At 35.0% G+C, this 16,941-nt stretch overlaps 1 protein-coding gene across 1 annotated transcript; it reads right to left on the bottom strand.

The window, feature by feature from the left end:
* Positions 1 to 3,074: 3,074 nt before the first annotated feature.
* Positions 3,075 to 16,294, bottom strand: CLEC9A (C-type lectin domain containing 9A). Its single transcript, XM_002752165.6, has 6 exons — positions 16,179 to 16,294; positions 14,588 to 14,668; positions 7,525 to 7,671; positions 5,550 to 5,701; positions 4,003 to 4,124; positions 3,075 to 3,344 (listed from the first exon to the last, which is right to left on the bottom strand). Exons 1-6 carry the CDS (start codon positions 16,267 to 16,269, stop codon positions 3,212 to 3,214), a joined length of 726 nt encoding a protein of 241 aa, XP_002752211.3. The 5' UTR covers positions 16,270 to 16,294; the 3' UTR covers positions 3,075 to 3,211.
* Positions 16,295 to 16,941: the final 647 nt, after the last annotated feature.

Genomic DNA, 16,941 nt, shown 5'->3' on the forward strand with positions numbered 1-16,941 from the left:
GTAAGTCTTGTGGCTACAGAAAGAAAATATGGCTGATAGCAGAAATGTGGATTAACTGTAAAACAGAAACATGCACTCATTTAAGTTTTGACTCCTAGCATCCTATGTAGCTGCAGTCTAGCTCAGGGATGGATGGCAAGCCTCTTTTTAAGTGCTTGATTTGAAGAGTCCAGCCGCCTGCAGAGTGAGTGTTGAATGGCATTCTCATTCCAAGTCTGGGACTAAGGGATAGTCACTTTAGATAGTGAGGAGGAAAAAATAACATACATTTGACATACTTCAGCTCCTTCCTTGAGCTTATTCTTTTCCTTCTTTCCTCTCAATACCTTCATCTTCATAGAAAAATTCACAATATTGATCACAATATGAACAAACATTTTAAAACAAGAGAAAAAGTGTATAGCATAACATTCTTACTACACGCTTTTGAAAAATAGGTATTAAGAATAGGAAATAATGATAAAATGAATTTTAAAATCTGATTTGCTAAAAACAATTCCAGTTGAGAATCAGAGATGGGCAGTATATGAATTGGTTTTCTGCATGAGATTTATTTTCTCTTGTAGGTTCTTGTTTATGTAACTCTGAAGAAATTGCAGGAACAGTCAAATGAGGAGCCCAGCCTTTCCTGGTAGAGCTGAGATCCCCAGGGTACACAATAAGCCCTTTCCTTTCCAGAGGATATTGAACCTGCTCTCAGGGTTTATCAACAGGAAGCAGGCCATGAGCCCTCTAACAGCAGGAAGTGTGAGAAGGGTAATGGGGAGTTTTTATTTTGAGGTTGCAAACACATTATGAACAGGGTAGAGAAGTCTACCAGGTTGTCTCAAGGCCAGCTTTAATATTTGGGAGTCAATTCCTCTATAGAAAAATTCTTACGGTTTTTGAAGATTACAAACAGCAAGATCATCTAATTTAAAGTGTGCATGACTTTTGCACAAGCTTCATTGCATGAATAGATTTTTAGGCTCAAATAATATCTACTATTATTCTACCAATATTATTATTATTATATATTTTTTATACATTTAATATACTTTAACCAAACCATGAAACAAAAACTTTTCACATTTGCAGGACAGTTTCACTTTTAGGTTTCTTTTTCTTTGTTTAAGGCTAACTTGGAACTCAATGACGGAGATCTAAAATGCCCAATTCATTGTTGATAGGACTAGGATGTAAGACTCATATACTCAGTACTGTATTTAAAAAGCCTTGCTATCCTGGACCAAAAGAAACCTGCAGAGAAGAATCCCCCAACTATAGCATCTGTGTGGAAAGCAGCATCGTTGCTGAGGAGATTTGTAGGAGCTGAAGTCAGCTGCACTGTAGATAAATTCTAACTTGTAAATACTGCATCATCCACTACAGGAAGACATCAGCTGAAGGATGTTTGCCTTTCGCTTCATTGTACTTTCTTAAGAATGATTACAAATGCCTCGTATCCCTTCTCTAAACATAGCTCCATGACAATACTTTGAAGAATCTTTAAGGCAAACCATCTTTGCTGGTAAATTCCGCTGTTGTTTCGCCTTTATTCCAGGCTATTACATTCAGCTGCCAACTGTCGGCTGTGGAAACCAAACACAGGAGACAATATATGCTGTGTTTTCTCTGCTATTTTCCTTTTTCAGGTTAGGCAGAAAGTTAGAGAAAAATCTCTTTTACTTAATACTCCCACAAATGAAAGCTCTAGGTCAAGGGTAAATAAACAAAAACATACTCCTCTCACCCTTATGCAACCTTACCCATTGTAAAAGGACCTTTAGGTAAGAGGATAGTTCGTTTTATTTAAATTATTTCCAGTGACTCTGAGAATTAGGTTTTATTTTTACTTTATATATTTAAATGACGCCTGTATGCTTGGAAGAAAAGATGACAACCTAATGAATGTCAGCTCCTCCTTGTGAGAAATGAAGAATTCAATAGAATCATATTGAATTAAGCAAATATTTATTGAGAACGTACTATGCTGTAAGGTGTTTGTAGGGATGGTAAATGGTAACAGGTAATGTAATAACAGTTAAGGAATCTGTTCCTTCTGTAGATCACAGGGTATTTAGCTATGAATCCTCTCTTGGGAATAAGATAGTTCATGTTCAGGGAGCCTAAAGACTTAGGACAGAGACTGTCTATTGATTTATTTGAAGAGAATCAACTTTAAAGCAGATGTTCTCTCCAAAGAGCTGCTGACATTTTACACATGAACTGTAACTTCTCAATATTGCTGCAACGGGAGCAAAAAAGGGATGATTTTTGTCTGGAATGCACAAATACAGGTTGCTGCCAGAGATGATTGGCGAGGTAATCCAGAGAGCAAAAGCAAGCGCTGGCAGAGCGTTCAACTCTGTGCAAGGCTCTTCTCAGCACTGACATATATTTACAGTCTAATCCGCATACAGTATTTTGAAGTAAGTTCTGGTGTTATTTTACAGTGAGGCAATTGAGGCACTGAGAGATGTAGTTGAAAGTGCTGGAGTGTTAACCCTGAGAGGCCAGACCATGACTCCTTTACTTTGTGAATGGCAGGGATGGTCACTGAAAGGAAAGACGGAATTCACAGCATTCCCTGGAGAACACACTGACCTGGCATCCTGACTATTCCTTCTGCGTATGTCAAATGCTAGTAGTTCATCTTTCTAGTAGAAACCAAACCTTAAACAGTACGTGGTTGTGCAGGCTGCAGATAGAAGCCTGACTTTCTTCCACTTTGGAAATTCGTATCTCTGTACTTCTGTCTTAACATTTTGATAACATAATGCCTGAAACCCTATAAAATGCAAAGAAAGATCTCACGGACTGTGCGTTGAAAAGGTCAGATTTACTTCCTTTAAAAGTATTAGTCAGCTGTAACCGCATCACCTCCCCAACAACTTACAGCTCTGTACCTTGTGTGAAATTTACAGTCATTCTGGACTTTCAGCAATAAAAATGATTTCCTTGCATTTGTTCTTAACTCGTCAGGGTTTTGTCCTCTAGCTCTAAATAAGTTTTATTCTTGGCAATTCGAACAACATCAAATGAAATCTGGACAGTAAGGAAGAATATTCCCAAGTGTATTATTGAGTCCCAGGTTGCTAATTTCATCGCCCACATATTGGTTTGCTGCTCTACTTGCTGTTAGTTTTTTGTGGTTTTTTGGGGGGGATGGTGGTTTCCAATGGCCTTTTCCAAGTTCTAGTGCAGCAGAGCACTTGGAACACGATTTCTTTCAGATAGAGGGTCTTAATGCGTACTTCTCACAGATAAAATGCTTCCAACTGCTGCAGTTAGACGAAAGAAGGGAATGGTTCTTGACGTATCCACAGACTTGGTTAGTTGATTGAGATCTCTCTACTGGCAACCTGGAAAGGCAAGCCAGCATTTCTGGGGTTAGATTTGGGGGTTTCAGAGACGTTCCTGAGGGTAACTAATGAGAGGTGTGGAGATGCCTGTTTTGTTTTGTATTAACATAGCACCTTCCGGTGGTGGTTTTGTCCTTCAGTAACTGCTTCTCTCAACAAAGAATGTTAATACGATTTGAACAAAAACAGCATGTCAAGAAAAAAAAAAATAACAAAAATACCCAAAGACGTCTCTAAATTAGAATCTCTTTGCTGACTCTTAATTTTCAAAATAATAAGGCACCTGATTCTGCTTCTCCGTCTCCCTGCTGCCATCTGAAAAGCTTAATGTGGAAATTAACAGTCATTTTAATCCTTTCCCCTTAGCCCTCTCTAAACTTTAAGCAATACAAAAGAAATGCACTTGATAATTATATTGTTCATCAGACACTCAAATTGTGAGGTGAATTTTCTATAAGATAGCAGCAGGGTGGGGAAGGAGAAAGACTTCGAAGGCATGAAGTTACTCTTAATTTTGTTAGCTTTAGTACCAATTAGCAGCTTGTAACATTAACATGCTGCTTGTCTCTTGGAGAAAATTCATGGTACAAGGTAAAATAAACTTTGGAATTCCCTCATGTTTCTAACTTTGCATGCAGCATTTCATTCAGAGACTTACAGGCCAGGAGAAAGAGAAGAGCCATCTTGCCAAAGCCAGCGTGCGCTGTGTCCATTCTGAGACAACCCCACCCAGTATTCATGGCCTCTCTCGATCTTCCTCAAGCTGCCGGTGATAAAATCCTGTAAGAGACAAGACCTGAACGTGAAGTGAGAAAAACAAACAAACAAAACTGCGGTGAAATATGAAATGTGACATTTTACCTAGAAATTTATGGGAACTTGAAACCTGGAAAAAGGGAGAAGGGAGTATTATAAAAAAGTGTAGATGCATTTTTTAGACTCTTTTCTATTGCTGTATGATCAATGTGGTGTTAAGTACGATGAAAAAAATAGACAACTGGGATTTAAAATGTTTCAACATAGTCAGAGCCTGGCAGGTAGAATATACTAAAAAAAGGTAAATGTTATACTGTACCTTCATTGTCAAAAGTCAAAATAACCTTGACATCACAGACCTTTCTCAGAATACTTCGATGTGGAAAATAGTTCAGAAGATTCCAGAGGCAACTTGACAAATTGTAATAGTTTATTCAGGTGTTCTTGGTTTACTGCATATCCTTAACGAATTATTTTCTCATGATTTTTGTTGAAATGAACTTCATCCAATTACTGAATATGGCAGGTATACATTTTTCATCGGGCCCAAAATGTATAATGTTGCATTCTGTTTCATATATATGTATGGGTGGAATGAGTTCAAGAAAACATCTTACTGTTCACTTGTTTTATTTTTTTTATTTTTTATTTTTTTGAGATGGAGTTTCATGTTTGTTGCCCAAGCTGGAGTTCAATGGTGTGATCTCGGCTCATTGCAAACCTCCACCTCCTGGGTTCAAGTGATTCTCCGGCCTCAGCCTCCCAAGTAGCTGGGATTACAGGCACCTATCACCACAACCACCTAATATTTGTATTTTTTAATAGAGTCGGGTTTCACCATGTTGGCCAGGCTGTCCTTGAATTCCTGAGCTCAGGTGATCCACTCGCCTCAGCCTCCCAAAGTGCTGGGATTGCAGACGTGAGCCACTGTGCCCGGCCTATTCACTTGTTAAGACATTGGTAAACTAGGTTTAATGCCACTTAAACATTTCATTTAGCAGATACTTACTTTTAAAGATCTATTTATTTCATAATATCACTTCAGCTTTTATACTTCTGTTTTTCCTTGATAATTACAAGATTATCATAGATTGTTATATTTGCCTATAGCATTGAAAATAATACATTTGAAACGTATCTGCAACCATAATGTATGTATATCTTGATGTGGATTATCATGCTACAAAACAGTATTCTTATTCCCTCCACCTTTTAGTTAACCAGGACATGGAACACACATATTCTTCTCAATTTCTGATAACCATCCTGTTTTTATGTTTTTCCATTCAAAGGAAAACAAAGCATATGGATTCTAACTTTGTCTCTTTTAAACGTTTATTTTTACAATTATATTCTGTTATAGAATATTAAGGAATTTTATGAGAATGAGGAATTTCTTTTAATAATTAACATGGTATATTCAGAATAAGACCACAAAACAGTATTTACCATTTCTTCTTTGCTGTCTATTTGTAGCAGCCTGGAGTCTTCCTTTAAACAATTCTCTTGACTGGTGTGCCAATATTCCCATTTTTCAGAGACATAGTAACAACTTTCTCCATTCTGAATCCAATTGTCTGGACAAGGGTTGCAGTTATGAGCTTTAAATATGAACATTTTACTTTATTATCTTATTATAAAATATTAACAACATATATCCCCCAAAAAACCTCTTGCATCACCCTCAGTCAGGCTTAATCCCATAACATAATGGTTCAATGACATAGTACTTATCAATTTCAGCTTCTTGGGGCTCAATATAGTAAGATATATGTAATAATTTCTACCTGCAATGGGCCTTAACTTAAATATGAAAATAATTTGGGGATATATTTAACAATTCTTTTCTCTTCTATAATAATTGATCTGATTATTCCAGTTTTATCAATCTTCCCTCTGTTTGAATTCACATCGTTTATTGTCTTCAGTTATTTGCTCATTGTTTCATGTCCGTTAGTCTTCCTGCCCCAATTTAGCTAGAAATGTACCGGACCATTGAATGGATTGAATACTAAGCCTTGAATTTGTGTTTAAATTCTGAGAGCTAAACAAGGAAATATTTCATAATGTTGAGAACAAGTAATCCACCTTAAGGGGTGATTTGAAAACATGCAGGTGAGGAAAATTGGAGAAGAACAGAAATGAACAATAGGCTTAATTTAGGACTCTGATACAACTGAGAAGAAAGTCTCAATGTTTCCTCAGTTTTATGGAAACTGTTTTAAGAAGCAATATAGTCACAAAAGAAGGACGATCAAATGTGTAAAAGGGGAATCTAAGATCAAGAATCTGACCAAGTGTTTCTGGCAGTTTTATAGAAGGAAGGACACAGAAACTTCCACGACTCTGGTTTCTAGATAGTCCCTAGATTTAGGCTAAGAAATCAGTAGCTTCCGGGTCAGATGTTGAGTTGTTTAAAGCCTTTAATACCTTTTGTTTGGAATCCATGCTAATCAATTTCTGGAACATTGTTAGAGTTCGAGTGTAAATAACAAATATCATTGTTATAGACAATGATACTTGTGGCATTGGAGAACATGTTGGATTTGTAGGTCTCCAAAATGGATATTGTTATTCTATTCAAGGTTGATGGCTCAGAGGTGAGCCTCACTGAAGTTTGCAATGGCCTGCTGCAGATAGAAACATTGTTGGACACACAGTGATTCTTCAAACAGTTACTTGATTAAATTTTAATCAGAAGGAACTGTGGTTGACTTTTGACCTCTCTCATTGGCAATTATGTAAATGGTATCCACTCTAGGAAAGTTCGTTCTCTAAATTATATGTGCAAGCATTATGAAATGCCAATTAAGTAACCATAGAATACTTGACAAAGTATATGACAGGTAGAAATAACTGCATTAGGTTTAAAAGGCTTGTAAGGCCTATAAAAGTATAAACTAGAGTAAGTTCATAGAATTTTTAAAAAGAGCTGGTCACGCATTCATAAAAGAATTTCGTGGTAAATACTCTTTTATTTTCAAAATGAATTTTTCTGCTCAAAGCTATCTAAACTTGAATCTAAAGTAATATCTAAATGTATTGAGAAATTTGGAGCTAGAATTAAAATACACTTACAAATTTGAATGACTGGATGAAACAATGTTTGTGTGTGTGTGTGTGTGTGTGTGTGTGTGTGTGTGTGTGTGTGTGTGTATGTTTTAATCTGATTGCTAATTGCACACAAACCTTTTTGGCATTTGATAGTACATTTCCCTTAGTTGCATTCTTTTGGATCCTTAGTGTTTCCACATAGTATTGGAGGTTATAAATAAGATTGAACTGAAGAGTGATCAAAATTAGGCACTCATTATAAAATCCTCACAGTTTTGCAGAGAACAAAATGTGTGTCACTGTTTCTTTTGAGGTATTGCTGTATATATAACTGGGTTTATACAGTGCAAACTGATTTTGTATCCATTACCTGAGCTGAGAAAGTTTTGCATGAAGGTTTGACAATGTTTCATCTGAAGGGCATGGCTTCTATTCCACTGTGTACAGTTTAGCAGTGCCCTCTCTTGTTGGATGAGTTTTTCTTGCTGCTGTATCACAATGGTGGACACCTGCAACACTTCAAATGGCAGCAATCATTTCTAATAAAATTTTGACATTTTATAGCAAAATAATCCTTCAACACAGACAAAAGACAACTACAAATTACTATTATTTTTGAGACTCAAATTTGTATTATTTTGGGTTTTCTCTTAAAATGTACATTGTACAAGAAACGAACACTGCAAAGGATGTGGAGCAAAACGTCTCTTTGCACCCATTTTAAATTCACTCGATTTTACTCCCCACAAACAACCAGATTTACCGATTTATTTGTTATTTGAGAGCTTTTGAATATTACACATAAAATAAAACAAAATGAAATTTTACAAATGAAAGCAAATGAATATGAAATTCCCTCGCTCCCCTTAACATAAATGGTAACAATATGTTTACATGGTTTTGCACCTTTTGTTTTATCATTAACATATATATTTAAACACAGTTCCATATAAGTACATGGGCATGCAAAATTATAGTTCAATGCCACAACCAGGAATATTGATATTGATACAATCACGATACTCAGCTCCTCCCTTACCGTGAGGATCTGTCTTTGCCCTTTTATAAGCACATCCACTTCCCTCTTGCCTTCACCGTGTGTTAACTCCTGGCAATCACTAATTTGTTTTCCTTTTCTATTTTATCACATGAATTATATATAAATAGGATCTTACAGTATGTAACCTTTTGCTGTTGGCCTATTTCACTCAGAATAATCCTATGGAGACTCATGTAGATTGTTGTTTAAATTAATAGCTCATCTATTTTTTATTGTTGAGTAGAATTCCATGATATGGATTACCACTACTGGTTTAACTATTCACCCACTGAAGGACATTTAGGTAGTTTTCAGGTTTTAGCCATTACAAATAGAGCTACTATAAACATTCACGTGCAGGTTTTCGCGTGAACATAAGTTTTTACTTCTATGAGGTAAATGCTCAAGAGGGCAATTGCTGTGTTTTAAGGAAGTGTGAAATTTAGATTTTTAAAAACTGCTACGCTACCTTCCAGAGTGGCTACAGCATATTATATTCCCACCAGGAGTGAGTGCATGATCTGCTTTCTCGGTAGCTTGACAAGCATTTGATGTTGTCACTTACTGTTATTTTAGCCATTCTGATTATGTATATAGTAACATCTCACTATATTTTTAATTTTCATTTTCTTAATGGCTAATGACATTGAACATCTTTTCTTGTGCTTATTTGACATCGTATATTCTCTCTGGTGAAATGTCTTTTCATGTGTTTTTGCCATTTTCTAATTGGAAGGCCTAGTTTTTTACTGTTGAGTTTTGAGACTTCTTTGCACATTCTAGGTTCTAGTCCTTTGTCAGATATTGATTTACAAGTATTTATTCCAGGTCTTTAACTTGTATTTTATTTATTTACTTATTTATTTTTGTAGAAACAGGGTCTCGCCATCTTGCCCAGGATGGTCTTGAACACCTGAGCTCAAGGAATCCCAAAGTGCTGTAATTCAAGGTGTGAGCCACCACACCTGGCCTGTAACATGTCTTTTTACCCGCTTCCTACTGTCTTTTACACATTATGCATGCTATATTTTGATGAGGTCCATCCAGCTTACCAATTTTCCTTTCAATAATTATTTTTTGATGTAAGTCCAAGAACTGTTTGCCTACCTTTAGATTCTAAAGATTTTGTCCTATATTTTCTGACAGTTTTACAGTTTTATGCTCTACATTTAAGACTGTGACCTATTTTGAGTTAACTTTTAATTTTTGTATAAGGTATAAGACAGGTTTATTTTCTTTTTCTTTTTCTTTTTTTCCCCTGTGGATGTCTAATTTTTCCAGCACCATTTGTTGAAAAGACTATCCTCCCTCTTTCAGTTGATTTACACTACTGACAAAATCACTTGGCATATTAGTATGAGTCTATTTCTGGATTCTTTTTTGTATTTTATAGCTGTCTTTTTGTCCACTAATACACCTAGTTTTAATTAATATAGGCTTTGAAATCAGGGAGAATGATTCTACTCAGTTATATAATTGGTTTAAAATAAGTTGATGGGCCGGGCGCAGTGGCTCAAGCCTGTAATCCCAGCAGTTTGGGAGGCCGAGGCAGGTGGATCACAAGGTCAAGAGATCGAGACCATCCTGGTCAACATGGAGAAACCCCGTCTCTACTAAAAATACAAAAAATTAGCTGGGCATGGTGGTGCGTGCCTGTAATCCCAGCTACTCAGGAGGCTGAGGCAGGAGAATTGCCTGAACCCAGGAGGCGGAGGTTGCGGTGAGCGGAGATCGCGCCATTGCACTCCAGCCTGGGTAACAAGAGCGAAACTCCGTCTCAAAAAAAAAAAATAAGTTGATATGTTAATCGTTATTGGATTGTGACTATTGAATGGACATGCTGTATAGAGCAAATGGCATCGAGAAAAATTAGTGAATTAATAAAGCAAAAATCTATTCATGTCAGCCAGACCTTTAGGATTAAAAAGCATATCTTTTAGAGCGAAATGGAACAACAAAAGAGGAGAACAAATGGGCAAATCTGTAAAATTATTTTTATATTTTTTATCTGGCCAAGACAGGCTGGGCTGGGCGCGGTGGCTCTTGCCTGTAATCCCAGCACTGTGGGAGGCTGAGACTGGTGGATCACATGAGGTCAAGAGATTGAGATCAGCAAGGCCAACAGGGCAAAACCCTGTCTCTACTAAAAATACAAAAATTAGCTGGGTGTGGTGGCGAGCAGGTGTAATCCCCGCTACTCAGGAAGGTGAGGCAGGAGAGGTACTTGAACCCAGAAGGCAGGGTTACCTGCACTCTGGCCTGGGCAAGACAGCAAGACTCTGTCAAAAAGAAGACAGAAAGAAGAAAGAAAGAAAGAAAGAAAGAAAGAAAGAAAGAAAGAAAGAAAGAAAGAAAGAAAGAAAGAAAGAAAGAAAGAAAGAAAGAAAGAAAGAAAGAAAGAAAGAAAGAAAGGAAAGGGGGAGAGAGAGAGAGAGAGAGGGAGAGAGGGAGGGAGGGAGGGAGGGAGGAAGGAAGGAAGGAAGGAAGGAAGGAAGGAAGGAAGGAAAACTTTTAATTAATTGTGTATCTACATATTCTGATCTGTTTTACTTATCAATATTGCCGCTGAGAAGGAAATAGCAGAAGTCAAAGCATGGACTTGAGAAAGCAGATGTTTATGGCCTGTGCAGGTGTGCATAGTTCAAACCCCAGGCTGACAGCTGCTTGGATTATTTTTCCTCTTTTTAGCAAAATAATGAACCTAACCAGAGAGGAGTGTAGGACAGTGATGCTCTAATTTTATCCTATTAATAATCTGGCATGTTTAGACATCGAAAAATAATTTTCCTCTTAGAAATTCAAGATATAATTACAAAATTTTATAGATACTTATTAAGATTAGCTGTATTTTAGAAGCTGTTGTGTTTATTACTATCTGAACAGCTTATACTATATAAAATTGTAATAAAACTGGAGAAAGGGAAATAAGACTTCCCTTCAGAGTTTCCCCCTAAATAGGAAGCAAAATATAGCACCTTAATTGGGATTGAGGTTGTAATCGATTTGCAACGTGAGGAATAAAGGCAAAACAATATAATTTCCTAGGGAAAAATAATACAGTACTTTTAAGCTCCCCAAAATAAAATTATTTGTTATATGATATTATACATTGTACCTAATTGATGAATTAAGAAAATAAACAGTAAAAACAAATAGAAAAGCTGATTTCTTAGAAAATATTTTGTATTTTATTTTATAAATATTTTATTTATAGTTTTTTTTACATAAAAAATGGTGGCATAAATAATGTGGTAGAAAAATTAGAAAATGTGAAATGGTAAGAAGAAAGCTAAAAATTAAGTCTACTTGCTTTGGAACCTACCACTCAAATAATAGCCGTTATTATTTGGTTTATATCTACAGAAACCCTTTTCTAAGTACGTACATAGAAAAGTATTTTAAATACAACTGTTAGAAAACCGTATATTTGTAAAAATGTCTTTTTAGAAATCTCATGAGAAAATATTGCAAAACCATATTTTCATAACAATAACAATGGTTCTAGAAGATTTCTTTAAATAATGGCGTTTTGTTTTATTTATTTATTTATTTATTCGATGGAGTCTTGCTCTGTAGCCCAGGCTGGAGTGCAGTGGAGCGATCTCAGCTTATCGCAACCTGCACCTCCTGGGTTCAAGCGATTCTCCTGCCTCAGCCTCCCAAGTAGCTGGGATTACAGGTGCCCACCACCACGCCTGGCTCATTTTTGTATTTTTAGTAGAGATGGGGTTTCACTATGTTGGTCAGGCTGGTCTCGAACTCCTGACCTCATGATCTGCCCACCTTGGCCTCCCAAAGTGCTGGGATTACAGACACCACATCTGGTCTGCATTGTATTCTTTATATAAATATGATATAATTAATTTTACCAGTCCTTCTATTGTGAGGTAGGTATGAACTGTCCTTCAGTAATTTATAATTAGTACTTTCATTATGTTCACATGATGATACTTTTAAATAAAAGGTTATAGTGTTTATTCACTACTTTTTGCCAGAAACATAGTCCTATTTAAAAATATATATATGTATATAATTTAAATATGTTTTGACACTTGCCTTACAATGCAAGTTTTCATTAAGAGAATTGGATGTAATATTTTAATTTAAAATGGAACATAATTAAAATGGCATATTTATTAAAAAATAAACATGATTTTTGTAACTCAAGTCCTGGCTATAACAGAATCTCTAACTAGCTGGGGCAAGTAATTAATCATTGAACAGAATATTTCTCAAGAAGAAGCTGCTTATTGCTTAACACAACAGTTTTATTATGGTAACTGGTTTTATTTTTTTCAAGCCTTAAGTTCTAAGAATGTTTAAGAAACCTAGGCAAATTATAATTTTGAAAACAACAACAATACAAATTAATAGTCACTACACTTGAACAAAAGCTAAAGGAAAATACACTTTACATCTGTATAGCGATATTTAAGTTTTTTAAGTACCTATTTTTAGCAAGCTAAAACTTTAATTTGTAAGAATTTTCTAGAAATTACTGGAAGTCTTAATCACATCATTTTCTAGCTAGGTTTTTTATTCTCATCATAGTGACATTTTCTTAATACAGTGTGTGTTTGTTTGTTCTTGCTTCATGGTATTCTATTGTTTAGATGCTGTACCCTTATTTATTTACATGGTCTCTTACCAATGTGGTATTTGAGAATTTCCCCCCATTGTTAAATTGCAGGTTTACCTATAGAAACGATTTCCCAAAGTGATTCTGCTGGGTCAAAATTAATTAATACAGTTTAAAATAACTCACTGTCTTAGGAACAATATTTTTATGTTTCATCTAAGAGATTTTGCTTAGTAGATAGAGAAGACACTTATATATACACTGAACAACAAATCTTTTCGGAACATGGGAAATGTAGAGTGTAATTTTCTAATCATCCTTATTATGTAGTATATAATTTTTGTCTATATAGTAGACAAAATATTTTGCAATTGGAGACTGTAGATTTATGTTTATATAAAAACCAAATTATATATACTGCATTCACTTGACAACACTGCTTCAAGATGTTGCATGTTCAGTTAATTTTGTTTTTAATTGAAAATGTTTTTATATGTTGTTTTAAAATCTTCTTACCCAAATAATTATTATTTGTAAAATAGCATTGAAATTCATTATACAGAATTAATATTTAAACAATATTTTTAAATATTTGCAACAATAGTTAAATACAAATTCTTATATTGTAGAATTACAATGAAGCTTGGCAACATGTCATTAAAAGTTCTCAGTTTTTACCGAAGAAAATGGATTATTAGACGTTAATTGACTTAACTGTTTGGTCTTTTAAATACAAATTGTTTCCATTGTGTTTGATAAATAGGTATTCAATATGTATGCTTCTTAAAAAAATGAATTCACATTTGCCTAAATTATATATTTTTTAATAAGACACAAAGTGAGCAGAGAGAGAGAAAAAGTAAACTGTCATGAAGTTCTAACATTTCAGTTAAGCTGTGAAACTTCATTTGAAGAGATAGACAAAGTAACAATTAAGCTCTTAGTAATTCTTAAAACGTTCCTCTAAACTCCAGCAGGAAAAGGAAGCTCATGACATTACATGAGCAAAATCAAACTTCCCATACTTTGTGAATGTGAATCTGAACCTTTCCCTTCCTTATTCTGAGTACATAGTTCTTCCTCTCTAGCTGATGCCTGTTAGATACAGGATTTGCCAAGGCATACAAGAAAGAAACATCTACCCAAACAATGCCCTTCACCTCTGTCTTTTTACATACATTTTCTTAGTGCTACCATGTGTGATGTTAGAGGTTCATAGTTCTTTTTCTGGAATCTGAAGCTCTGTAATTATTATATTTTATAAAAATTTCACTTGCCAAACATGAAAATATGTCTTTCATTTGAACCAAAAAGCAATGTGGTTAAATGTGGTTTAACAAAACTCTCAGGTTTGCATTAAACATTTTAAATTGAAACTTGCCTAATATAAATAATCTTCAAAAGTCAAGTTTAAATTAAATGTATGTTAGAAACAGAAGGCAGAATGTGAAATCTTTCAAATTGCATTCTTAACATGTTACTCACAAATTGAATCAGAATATGTTATTATTTTCATTGTTTCTCCCAGAGATCTATGGCACAGGATTTGAGTTAAAAAATATGCAATAGATCATTGAAAGTGGCATCTGGGTGCTCAGAGACTTCTATTAAATGATTTAAATTTGAGGCCATTCATTTATATCATGATGTTTTATATCATTTGCATGCATTCACATATTACTTGATTTACCATTCATTTGTAAATTATGAAGTTTTGTATATAATGATATACTTATATCATTATATATAAGCTATTTGTAGTATATAATGCATATATCAATATCTGCTATTTTGAAACTCTCTTTTTGTACTTACACTTGATGGTCAGGAAAATGGATGTTGTTAATAATCCCAAGCAGAAAATACATGAAATCACCATCACAAGACACCACGCTCCTAACCATGGAATAGGAAAAATGAAACCGAGTTAGAGAAAGCAGATAAAACGGATGGGACAAGGATAGATTGAAAGTGAGTAAAAGAAGGAATTAATGTTGACATTTCTACAGGAGAGTTGTTGGGGCCTGGAATGTGTAAAAAGGAAAGGACAAAGAGAACCTTTGCTCAAATGCATTTAAATGCAAGTCATAACTTGAATACATGTGATATGGAAATTGCCAAATTAAGTAGATTTAATAGTATACCTCTGTTATCCTTATCTTTGATGTCACACCTTGCCAAGTAATTATATGTATTACTTTCCAACAATCTTTTGGAGATTCTCATAAGTGAAATGCTGGCTTTATCTTTTGAGATTAAGAACGCTGCCTCACATCTCCCCATCTCTTCAGTGTCAATTGAACATGATTGAATCAAAGAAAGAAAGATACACATTTTAAATATATACTTTTAAATATACATTTTTGGAAGAGGAACAAGTTTTCCAGGGTAATTTTACAACTCTATAGAGAGGGAAAAAAATGTGTGATTTGTTGTATTCGAAAAACTAATCAGAGAAAAATAGTTAAAATTTATTTTTGGACATTGTGATAGGCAGAAAAATGCCCTTTTCTAACATGTCCATGTCATAATTCCTCAAACTTGTAAATTACCTTATGTGCAAAAGGGATTTCGAAGATGTCATTAAGTTAAGGATTTTGGATGAGAAGGTTAGCCTGGATTACCCGGGTCCTTTTTAAGTGAGAGGTAGGATATTGGAGAGACGGAACACAGCGTGATGATGGAGGCTGAGAAACATTTAAAGAGGTTACGTTGTTGGCTTCTAAGATAGAAGAAGGGTCCATGAGCCAAGGAAAACAATAAATGCAGGTCTAGAGACCAGAAAAGACAAGGGATGGATTCTTCCCCTAGATCCCTGACAACACCTTGGTTTTAGCTCACTGAAATCCATTTCAATTCGTGACATCTAGAAGCATAAGATAATAAATTTGCATTCTATAAATCCCCTAAGTCTATGTGATTGGTTACACCAGCAGACAGGTACTAACACAGCTATTAAGTGACACAGACAGAACTAATTACTGTAGCAGACAACTCTAGGCCAAAGAGATCTTGCCAGTTTTTCAACTTATGCTTTCTCTTTTTATTTCTTAGTATTTACCGATAATTTGCAGAGTGTTTTACATAGTAGTTCGATTAACTAAAATTGTATTTTTTCATGTATTTCCCAAATCTAGGTATTCTTTTTCTCTTTTAGAGAGACAGAGCACTATTATCTTGATAATAGTTCAAGATATATTGGAAATAGTTCCATGTATTTATCAAGTTCATTGCACTTTTTTTCATCTTTACTTACTCCTTCCACACTTCATTAAACATTTCCTGCACATTACGGTACTCTTAAATAGATTATCTCAGATTAGAATAAACATCTTGACTTCATGATAGAGCAGAAAAAAAAAACGTGAACTCTAAAGTCTCACACAAAATAGTTAGAACTGGTTACCTGAACATCTGTTGGAAGACAGACATTTCTGGTAAGTGTTAGGTACTGGACTATCCCACTGAAGAGAGGTGTATATTTCTTCTTCATGCATGTCTGAGGTGCTTTGATAGAAAAGCAGTTCACACAAGGGGCTGGCAAAAATAACTCCTCAGGTGGTTTGGAGCAGGCTAGTGAAAGAACTGAAATTGGTTACATTTTCACAGTAGTGGGAAAATACTTGGCTTTTAAGGAGTAGAATACATGCATCTTCATTCAGAAAGTAGAAGTTTATGAAGTTTAAGCCAAAACACAACTTGGTGAAAAAGGAAATGAGAGAGAACTGAATTCAGATTGGCCAAGGACAGAAATTTTTTATCTGGTTTCCAAAATGTAGCAGATGTTGAAGGTGAGAGCAGTGAATTCAGAAGAAAAAGATAATAGTGCAAAGAACGCACTTGCATTCGGTATAGGAGACGAAGCATAGAGATGACCTGGATAGTGAAGATCTAAAGATTCTCTCATCGAGCAAACCAGGGTGTAAAGAGTGTCAGATCACTGGGTGGCCTTAAACAACAACGCTAGGAAGGAATTTCAACCTTAAAATAAATTTACTTACTGTATATCTGATCGTGTAATGCTAGTTACTGCGGTAAGTAAACCTCAAAATATCAGTAACTTAACACAATAAAAGTTTATATCTTACGTAATTTATTTTTATTTTTTTATTTTATTTTATTTTTTTGCTCCAGGAATCCTAATCCTAGGTAGTGATAGCTTTCCTCCA

The sequence above is a fragment of the Callithrix jacchus genome, chromosome 9 (genome assembly GCF_049354715.1).
Source record: "Callithrix jacchus isolate 240 chromosome 9, calJac240_pri, whole genome shotgun sequence".
Lineage (NCBI taxonomy): Eukaryota > Metazoa > Chordata > Mammalia > Primates > Cebidae > Callithrix > Callithrix jacchus.